Source organism: Orbicella franksi, chromosome 11 (genome assembly GCF_964199315.1).
Source record: "Orbicella franksi chromosome 11, jaOrbFran1.1, whole genome shotgun sequence".
Classification (NCBI taxonomy): domain Eukaryota; kingdom Metazoa; phylum Cnidaria; class Anthozoa; order Scleractinia; family Merulinidae; genus Orbicella; species Orbicella franksi.
The window spans coordinates 4,258,421-4,268,996 of NC_138155.1; the positions used below are offsets into that span (position 1 = coordinate 4,258,421).

At 42.5% G+C, this 10,576-nt stretch overlaps 1 protein-coding gene across 1 annotated transcript; it reads right to left on the minus strand.

Annotated features, from left to right (window-relative positions):
- Positions 1-3,075: 3,075 nt before the first annotated feature.
- LOC145503282 (uncharacterized) lies at positions 3,076-6,277 on the minus strand. Its single transcript, XM_081482776.1, has 2 exons — positions 3,185-6,277; positions 3,076-3,081 (listed from the first exon to the last, which is right to left on the minus strand). The coding sequence occupies exons 1-2, from the start codon at positions 6,197-6,199 to the stop codon at positions 3,076-3,078; spliced, it is 3,021 nt and encodes a 1,006-aa protein (XP_081338902.1). The 5' UTR covers positions 6,200-6,277.
- Between the last annotated feature and the right edge of the window lie 4,299 nt (positions 6,278-10,576).

Here is a 10,576-nt window from a genome sequence, read left to right on the forward strand (position 1 = left end):
ATCGTTGATTTTCACAATTCTGAGGCGAGGGCGGCTGAAGCAACACGATCCACGCTTCGTCCGCTTGAGCTGGCTCGAGTCAGCAAACTACACATTACTCCACACAAAATGACTCCCCTGTACCGCTATTCTTTACGAACATTGCTTGAGTATTAAAAACCCATTTCAGGATGTCAAACTCACCAATAACGAGAACTATCAAGGATATTTTCGACCTTAAAACAAAGCAAAATACCGATCTCAGAGACTGCTCGATCGAAGGACAGCACAGCCCGATGGTGATGACCACTGACCAGTTACTGTGACGTCAAAAAACGTATTTCCGCGGTGTCCATTCGTAGCCCCTAAGCGGCCATGTAATGTTCTTATTGATGAAAGATCCAAATCTCATTACTGCGCCTTTCAATAACATGCGGGCTCTAAAATTCATTGCTCAACCGACAAATGCGTTTTTTGCTATCATCAATCAACTCAGTGTTCGGCGGCTCCTTCCAGCTTCCGATTACTGCCGAGCACTGTTTCGTTGTCTGGACTGTGCTCAACGATTTGATTACCGCGCGCTCGGCAGTGGTCGGAAGTTGGAGGGAGCCGCCGAATATTTGATTGACGGTAGCGAAGAACGCATTTGTCGGTTGAGCTTTGAATTTTAGAGTCCAGATGTTTTTGAAAGACGCAGTAAATAACACATCTCCTATTTTTATTCATTTGGAAAGCTACGTTTTATTCATTTTTTTCATTTTAATTATTTTATTTTTATTGGCGATGATCTCAAAGTACAAGAGCCAAAACCACCTTTGATCAATCAACAGTGCGTTGTTTATAACTATATATGTGATCTGTGTGATGCAGAATACGTCGGTTACACTAGCCGTCATCTTTACAAGCGCATTGAGGAACACCGATTTACCGCCATCGGAAAACACCTTCAAAATGAACACCGAGTTGATACAGTTGGTGACCTGACTAACAACTTTAAGATCCTAAAGAAATGTCAGGGAAAGTTCGATTGCTTGATCCACGAAATGTTTTGGATTCGCAAGAAGAAACCGAGCCTTAACACACAGTCAGACTCTATTCGCGCAAAAGTATTTGTTTGGGCTTTGAACAGACACTGAACTCATTACCAGTGTTTGACACCTCATTGGAATGAACATGAACATCGAACAGCTATCTTAATTTTAATTTATTCAATTTCGCACCTCTGGTTCCGTAAAAAACCAAGCAGACAATCTAATTGGGCTACGCCAATCGTATAATTTATTCCAGGATTCAAGATTATTCGATCTAAAGAGGTAATACAAAATTCCATTGAGAAATCAAACAGACGATCGGAATATAAACGCAAACCTAAGTTACATTGTTTTAAGCCTGAGTTACAGTACTAAACTTACTTCTTTGACGATGTCCAATCAGATTGTTTTGCGGTTTGTCCAGGTCAGGCAACAGATAAACAGATTTGAAAACAGCAGAAAACGGGTCAGCGAAACAGGTCAGCAACGAAGGTGTTCACAGTGAAAATATCTGCGACAATAAACTAACTTATCCAAGCTCAAAGGTCAATTGACCGTATCGGTTACGCGGCTAAATGTCAATCAAAAGATATTTAGGAAATCAAACGTCAATCAAATGCTAATTGTTCATATATTAACGGAACATTCTCCGCCCCGATAAGGGCGTAGTCCTTATCTTATCAGCTGTTCGTTCGGTCGTCACCTTCTACAGGGTGAATGACTGCAATCTTTGTAACTGGACGGCTGTACTCTCCTGTGGCTGTTCTGACTTTAACATTACGAACTCGTCCATCTGGTCCAGGATAAACTTCGATTATTCGGCCCACTGCCCACTTGCCTCTTACTGCATTTTGCTCAGCCACTGTTACTATGTCATTAACTTGTACGTTTCGCTTCTCCACGTGCCACTTCTTTCTCGGTACTAGGACAGGAAATACGTCCCTAGTCCAACGCTTCCAGAACGAGTCGACAATTTTTTGCACGAACTCCACTCGTCTGCGTGGGTTTCTTGTGTCTTTGAACGGACCTTGTGGTACTTCTGGTGTTGCTCTTCCAAGGAGCATGTCGTTCGGACACAGGTAGGCTCCGTCATCTGGATCAGTGGGAATGCGACCGATGGGGCGTTGATTCACTAAGTTTGCAACTTCTAAAAGACAGGTGTACAGCTCAAAAGGCGTTAGAAGCTGCTCGCCAATTGCTATCTTAAGTGATTTTTTACAGCTCTTTACAAGGGCTTCTGCACGTCCATTTTGGTGTGGTGCAGCTGGTGTAGTGAAGATCCACTGAATTTTCTTTTCCCCGCAGAACTCACGTAATTGATTGGCATCTAGACCTTCCACCATCTCTCTCAGTTCGTTAGCAGCACCAACCATCTGTGAACCGTTATCGCTTAGCATTACTGCCGGGTAGCCTCTGATTGAAAAGAATCTTCTTAGGACGTGCATAAACTCCATTGTAGTTAGGTCAACTGCTAATTCCAGATGGACAGCTCTTGTGTTTAAACAGGTAAAGATGACGCCATAGTGCTTAGCCGTCTTGTTTCTCCCGATTCTTACGCTGTAAGGACCAAAGTAATCGCAGGCGGTATAGTGGAACGGAGGCGTGTTTGGTGCTAAGCGGAGAACAGGGAGGTCTGCCATAAGTTGCGTTTCAGCCTTGTGTGCCAATTCACGGCAGAATGCACACTTGAATTTCACAGATTTGCTTAACTTGTTCGCCTTCAAGATCCAAAACTTTCTCCTGGTCTTGCCTGTCGTAGCTGCCACCCCGGTGTGTCCGTGCTGATGGGCGTGTCTTGTTACCAGCAAAGAGATCCAGTGGTCACTTGGAAGAAGGGCGGGGTGTCTTGTCTCATATGACACGATAGCTTCGTCCACTCTTCCTCCAACTCTTGTTATTCCGTTTTCATCTTTGAACGGGCTGAGAGATTTGAAATCACCTCTTTCTAGGCGGCTGTGCAAGGTTGACTGTGCTTGCTTTATCCAGTAAATCTCTGCTTGCTGAAGCTCTTCAGGGGCCAGCGGTCCTTCCTTTCCGTCTTGATCGTATTTTCTCAGTCGTATTTTCACCGCTAGTCTGAGTATTCGTGCCACCTGGCTTAAGATCATTCTCTTCGTCATCTTCAAAGGCACAGGGTTTGGTCTGTCGTCTAGCTTTAGCAACTCTGTCCTCACTCGGAAGTAGAACTCGTCTGTTCGAAAGTTCCACAGGGTTGCCAGGACTTTCTCCTCGTTTCCTTGAAATAGATTCATCTCCTTCTCTGTGTCACTGTTTTCTTTCTCTTCAAGCATCTCGTTGGAAATCCATCCTTTAACTTTGAATCCTCCAGTCTTCAAGACCTTGTCAATATCTGTCGTTAATTTTCGGGCTTCATGTACTGTGTCTACAGAATCGCAGATGTCATCCATGTACACGTTGTTTGTGAGGACTTCAGCTACTTCTGGGTAGTCTACCTTGTTCTCTTGAGCTGTTTTCCTCAGGGCTATTTGCGCCATAGCGGGTGCAGGCTTGTCCCCAAATGTGAGAACAGTTTTGAGGTAGATGTCAGGATCTCTGTCCGTTTCCATGTTTCTCCATAGAAAGCGATGCACATGTTGATCCCTCTCGGGAATTAGGATCCTATGATACATCTTGGAGATGTCTCCCATAACTGCGACTTTCTTCTCTCTGAATCGTAAGACAACTCCAAATATGCCGTTTAAAAGATCGGGACCTTTCTTCCAGTAATCATTCAGAGTATGTCCTTGAAATACAGAAGATGAATTGAAAACAATTCGAACTGGAGTGCTCTTCTTGTCTGGCCTCAGCACGGCGTGATGAGGAATGTAGTGAACAGGTCCTTGATACGCGTTTTGTTCTTCCTTGGACAGCTTTCGCGCAAACTTCATGCTTTCCATTTCTTCCATTTGTTTGCAGTAGGCTTCGACTTGTTCAGGATTTCTTTTCAGGCGTCGTTCTGTTGACTCTAGGCGTTTCATTGCCAAATCTTTGTTGTCTGGGAGCAGGGTGGGGTCCTTTCTCCAGGGGTATGGAATCATCCATTGACTTCCAACTTTGATACATGTTTCCTCTATTAGCTTAGCTTCTTCTCTTTCTGTTTCAGACAGTTTGTCTGCATCGCAGACACAGGGTTTTACGGCCACACCCATAGTCTCTGTTGTCCAGAAGTCAGTTAAGTCTATTGGTGAGGCGTACTTGACGTGTAATATGCTGGTTATGTCACAGATCTGCTCTGGTTTTCCTCCAAAAACTACCCATCCAAGTGGCGACTTGCGAGCTAGTAGATGGTCCACTTGTCTCGTTTCACCAGCATGCATATGTGCGTGATCAATACCGATTAGCAGGTCCACATGTCCCTTGCCGCGGCGAAATCTCGTGTTAGGCAGGCCAAGAAGCTCCGGTAAGTGCGAAGTTTTCACTGTTGGGATTTCATCACTGATGCTCTGAATGCCGATTGCTTTAACGGTAAAACGCTTGCCGGTGTCTATGCAGGTTAGCTGAATTTTGTATTCTTTGGTTTTCATTGACTCTTCCTCCCCGCCAACTTTAGTAATTGTTATGGAAACATCCTTTCCCTTCAAGCCGAGAGTTTCTGCGGTATCCTGACGAATAAGGCTTACTTGAGCGCCAGAGTCAAGAAGAACATTTCCACATTTAAATAGGCCGTTAGCGCTGCCAATGTTTGCGGAGAGTACAGGGAGAATAGCTTCTTTCGTATTGACTGATGTAGCGACGCTAATCTTGACAGTATTGCTCTTATGAAGCAGCTGATGGTGATGTTGTGGACACCGCATTCCATTCTCCAGCTTTGCGCACTGTTGTTTACGCCTGCAGTTATCTACAGTGTGTCCCCTTCCGGCCCTCTTCAAACAGCTGAAGCACAGGTGATTTGCCTTTGCAGTTGCGATACGGTCATCAATGCTGAGAGCTGTAAACTTCGGGCATTGATCGGGCCAGTGGGATGAAGTTTTGCACAGCCAACATTTGTGCCAGACAGGTTTGCCGTCATTAGATGTGAAGTGATTCACGTGGCGTCTTCCAGATGAGCCCACTCTGATAGGAGCTGTGGCACGCATTCGTGACTTCATTTCCACGTTCATCCAGTTCATCAACGCTTCCAGGGTAGCAGGCTTCTTTTCTCTCTCCAGATCTCTCGCCCAGACCTTTCTGTCGTCAGAGCACATCTTTTGTTCGATAATGGAAAGCATATGGCTGTTGTCCATATCACTAGGGAGACCAACTTCTTTCAGGGTATTATAACATCTCTTGACTAGATGTACCAGGTCGCAAAATCGCGCATCTTCCCCTTCCTGCAAGGCTTTAAATTGGACAATATCCTGGGTCACAGTGTCTGACACAAATCTCGGGTCGCCATAGATCGAGTCCAGATATTCCCAGGCGGCGTCATAATCACTTCCGATACCTTTGATCAGTTCTAGCGGCTTATCTCTCAGGCATGTACGCAGGAGCGTTATTGCATCTCTCTTTGTGTATTTTGCTTCTATTGCGTGTTTGAAGTCAGAGCGGAAAATTGCATAATCTCTTACATTCCCAGCGAAAACAGGTAGTTTTGGTTTTTCGAGCTTAAACGTGCACGCGCCAGCTTGACTTTTATCACTAGTGGTTTCTTGGTTTATTGCGGGATTTTGCTTGTCATCGGCCTTTTGAACACTGTTAATTTCTTTATCTGAAGTGCCTTCAACTTTTCCGGCGTTAATTTCTGGGGGTGTTTGGCTAATTGGTTGAATATTTGTCATTCCAGGGGTGTGGCTAGGTGTTGGAGGCTGCATATTTGGAATTCCTTCATTACCCGGTACTTCATCGGTTAAAGCGCTCTCCTTTCCTTTACTTAAATCACCATTCTCAGCTAAATCTTTCGAACCACACTGCTCAACACTTTCAATGAACATTTTCGCGTCTACTTCTAGCCTCATGAAAATTTCTTGGCATTCAGAGAGCCATTTTTCTTCAGTTTCATACGCTTCATCATCTTCGATGTGCTTGGCATAATCCTCATGTTTAGCCACTAAGTTCTCATATGCTCCCTGAAGCTTAATTATGGCTTGTCTTACCTCATTCGGAGGCCTTTTGTACTCAACTGCATGTACCAACGCTTTTCCAACTCGTGTAAAGTTCGATTTGGCAGTACGTCGATCAGTCTTGGCTTGTTTTACCGCCGCTTCATCCATGACCGAGTGCGTTTCTGTGGATCAGCGCAGGGGTTTTCTTCATCCAGCCAAGAAATCGAATGAAATGGTTCCGTAAAAAACCAAGCAGACAATCTAAGTGGGCTACGCCAATCGTATAATTTATTCCAGGATTCAAGATTATTCGATCTAAAGAGGTAATACAAAATTCCATTGAGAAACCAAACAGACGATCGGAATATAAACGCAAACCTAAGTTACATTGTTTTAAGCCTGAGTTACAGTACTAAACTTACTTCTTTGACGATGTCCAATCAGATTGTTTTGCGGTTTGTCCAGGTCAGGCAACAGATAAACAGATTTGAAAACAGCAGAAAACGGGTCAGCGAAACAGGTCAGCAACGAAGGTGTTCACAGTGAAAATATCTGCGACAATAAACTAACTTATCCAAGCTCAAAGGTCAATTGACCGTATCGGTTACGCGGCTAAATGTCAATCAAAAGATATTTAGGAAATCAAACGTCAATCAAATGCTAATTGTTCATATATTAACGGAACACCTCTACCATTGGTATAAATTAGTTTACTTTTCGCACAAATATTTTTTAACTTGAAAATGGTGCCAGGATGACACCGAAACGTCGTTGCTCAGTTTTTTCGCTAATCTTTATTGTTAACTGTATTTCCAAATTTAATCTTATTCTTTTTTATTATTTTATTCATTTTTATTGTTTTGTTCATTTTTCATTCATTTTCATTACTTTATTCATTTTTATTATTTTATTCATTTTCATTCATTTTTGTTCATTTTTACTATTTTATTAATTTTTACTAATTTTTATTATTTTATTCCTTTTTATCATTTTATTCCTTTTTATTATTTTATTCATTTTTATTATTTTTGCGCGCGCGACGAAGAAACCTATTTTTGGGAAAGAAAAAATCCTGGTATTTCATCAATACCTGCATATTTACGAATGATCCATATTTTAACAACTGTAAAATATTTGTAGTTTGATACCACAATGCTTCTCCTTGTCTTTGGATTGATGATGCTAGCAACAGCCACTGCCTCTGAAGTTTGTGAAGGTAACTAGTATTTTACAGTTAGCACATCTTTTTCTTCTTCTTTTATCTCCCGAATAGACGGACTCTAATCGGGTTCTTAGATCTTTGCACACCAGAGATCTGGGAACGAGATCCAGGCTGACTCATGCCCAGTCGTCCCTTCATCGTCCTCGGCCTAGTAATGACTACTGGGAATTTCAGAGTGGGAAAAAGTACTAAGCATGCGCGTGTTTTGCCGCGCGCCAGTCTCCAATTCAAGTTTGAAAATATGGCGTGCATTTCGTCGATCGTGTAAACAAAAAAAAGTTACGAACTTTATATTCTTTCCCAATTTTCCCGGTGAGCAGCAACATTTAAACGACACTAATGGAAAGCTGGTGTATTGTTTTCGTGGGGAATCAATTTTTTGGGGGACAATATAAATCTGAAAAAGTTTTCCGATCCCTTTATTTCCAAACAGTGTATATACAAGACATTTCGGTGCGAAGACACATTTTCCCCACAGACACTCTTTACATATTGCATCCATATAAGCAACCCAAGAAATAGCAAAAGACTCTCTCAGCAGGCAGGGGCGCCTTGTTTTTTAAACAGAGAAATGCCCCAAAAAATTCATGCATTATTACCTGTGCCCGCAAGTACGGTTAATTAGGATGCACAGAAACCTGCGCTGTACATATTCTGCTCTGAAACTAGGAATAAGTCAGACGGAATAAGTAATATATCCTATTACTTAGATTCTTTACTATTATTAATAATAATACAAGTAACAAATACCCGCTAAATCCTGTCGGTTGATTATTGTTATTAGTTCCCATTCCTTCCCTGCAGGGTAGAACTAAAAGGGCTGAGAATCTCCTTTCGAAGACGGGAACTGTGCTGTCTATTGTTGAAAATGGTCCTCCTGTCATAACTTGTATAGATTTTCCTGAAAATCGAACGCCTAACTAACAAAAATCGTCACTTCCAAGAGCGAGTGACTTTATCTTAACAAAGATAAAGTTTTCCTCACGCCAAGGGGCCCATTCAGGTAGAGCTTATCCCGATTTCTGAAGCACACTGAACGACTAAGAGTATTTCTACTCCCTCCTTCCACCACAGAGTTACCTCCAGGTTTAAATTGGCTAGTACCCATTTATACACCTGGGTGGAGAGAGGCACGATGAGGGTAAAGTGTCTTACCCAAAAACACATTACAATGACCCAAGCCAGAGCTCGAACCCGGACCCTTCGATCCAAAGTTCCAGCTATTTAGTCACTTATTATTTAGCCACCAAGCATCCACATAAAACCGTCTTAACCAATCTTTAACGGAATCAAATAGCACAAAAAAATAATTTTCTTGCGAGAAACAATAGGTAATGACCAACCGATAGATAACTTCATCCCGCCACGCGTCGAGTAGCCGATCACAGCGCAGGATTTGTTCGGTTTGCCTGCTAGCGGAGGAAGCCATAAAAAATGATAATGATTGAGGTGATTGTTGTTGTTATTATCAGATGAATTAGCTGTCAGGCGCACAGTGACAGCTATAAGTTTTATCACACCTAATTCTGCGCCTCCAGATGGCACGGAGACACCAGTCGCCGGGAAAATTGTGCTGATGCAACCGGGATATAGAAGAATGCATATTAAGAAAAAGGTAAAGCAATTATGTACGGCTTTATTTTTAAAAAGCTTAAAATTTTGGGGCCTCAACATTACAAGATCAAAACCCCATATATAGCACAATTAACTCTCCCAACTGAATTTTAGCCTGACAAATTGAATGCACGGTGTGCCATGCGTTGAGAACATGTTACATGTTGAGAACGCTTTTTTTTTCACTCCTCGCTATTTTCCACCCCCCTCCCACCCCCACTTATTTTTTCTGTCACAGTATTCCCGCTGCTCTCCAACTGACTGAGTGCCTGGATTAGGCTATCTTAATTCTTATTGGCCAGTTCACGTGACATTCAACATTTTAAAACTACTGCGAAACTCGCAAAAACTGCTCGTAACTCATGACGCTGAAATGACACGCTATAGTACTTACATGAAGAAAATTCTCCGCTCTAAGCTTTCCTTGAATAGGATTTGGAGGGTGGGAACCGTGGGGTACGATAATGGCAATCATTGTTTTACACTTTATAATCCTCCAACGCCTCCATTCAATGAATACCGAGTGGTTCCCGATTGTTAAGGGAAGGATCATTATTTTTTGATGGGTGGGGGGAGGAGGGGTGCACAGCAAAAGCCGTTGCAAATAGAGATCGCCGTGCAGGGGAACCCATGGGAAAAAATCGAGCAAGTGTTTTCTACTTTCCAGGTCCGTGTTTGACTTTAAAAAAATTGCACTAGCTATTGCCCATTAAAGAAATCATGCACAACCTAAAGGTGAGAAAAAAATTTCATGTCCCACAAAATTGCCCCAACACCACCTCAAAAAAATAATGGTCCGTCCCTAATAATTGTGATGTCTTTTCTTTGCAGCCCCGCTGCCATACTCGTTTCTTTGTGAATATTTCGGGTCTCCCTCCTGACACTATTCACGGCTTCCACATCCATGAGTTTGGAGACATCGTTTCTGATGGTGAGTTTGCGCAGTTTATTCCATAGACTCTCGAATTAACAAGGAATTTCTGTCAACAATATACTCGCTACTTTAGAAAACAAAAAAACTAGGGCAAGTCTCGTCTCGCATTGGCTTGTGGGACCGTTACTGGGATATATTCACACAACAAAAGACGAAAAGCGACATTTTCCGAGGCAACGATCCCACAAGCCACTGCGAGATGACACTCGCCACAGTTCTTTTCGTTTCTAAAGTGGCGAACAGGGGCCTTTCTGTTTGTGTTGCGCTTTGAACTGAAAGGGGAGGACGTTAGCTCCTTAAACATTGATTTGACGTAGTTACTTGACGTGAGATCGGTTGCTTTTCAAACCTGACGTTAAATAATTTATTTATCTTTAAGGGTGCCAGAGTACAGGAGGTCATTACAATCCGTTTAACCGGTCTCACGGTGGACCTTTTGCCCGCTCAAAAGACGGTAATGTACAGGTAGCTACAGCCTGTCCCAGGCTCTCGGTTAGGCCTTGGCGCGGATTGTGCTAGCATAATTTTTGGCATAATTGGAGCAAAAAAGCATAACTTTTTTAACGAGGACTGCCACGGCATAATTAGCAAATTTTAGCACTTTTTGGAGCATAAATTCATAAAATTTAGTAAATATGGTGTATTTTCTACATAAATAAATTAAATTTAGGCATAATGTTCTTGCAATGCGTGTTTTAGCTACGCTAATAGTAGTATTGACTTTGTTCTGACATGATTAGTTACTAGGCCTCTTTTGGCGACTTCTGGCGAATTT

Excerpts from the sequence above, each read along its gene's own strand:
- LOC145503282 (XM_081482776.1), bottom strand. The coding sequence starts at position 6,199 with ATGGATGAAGCGGCGGTAAAACAAGCCAAGACTGATCGACGTACTGCC.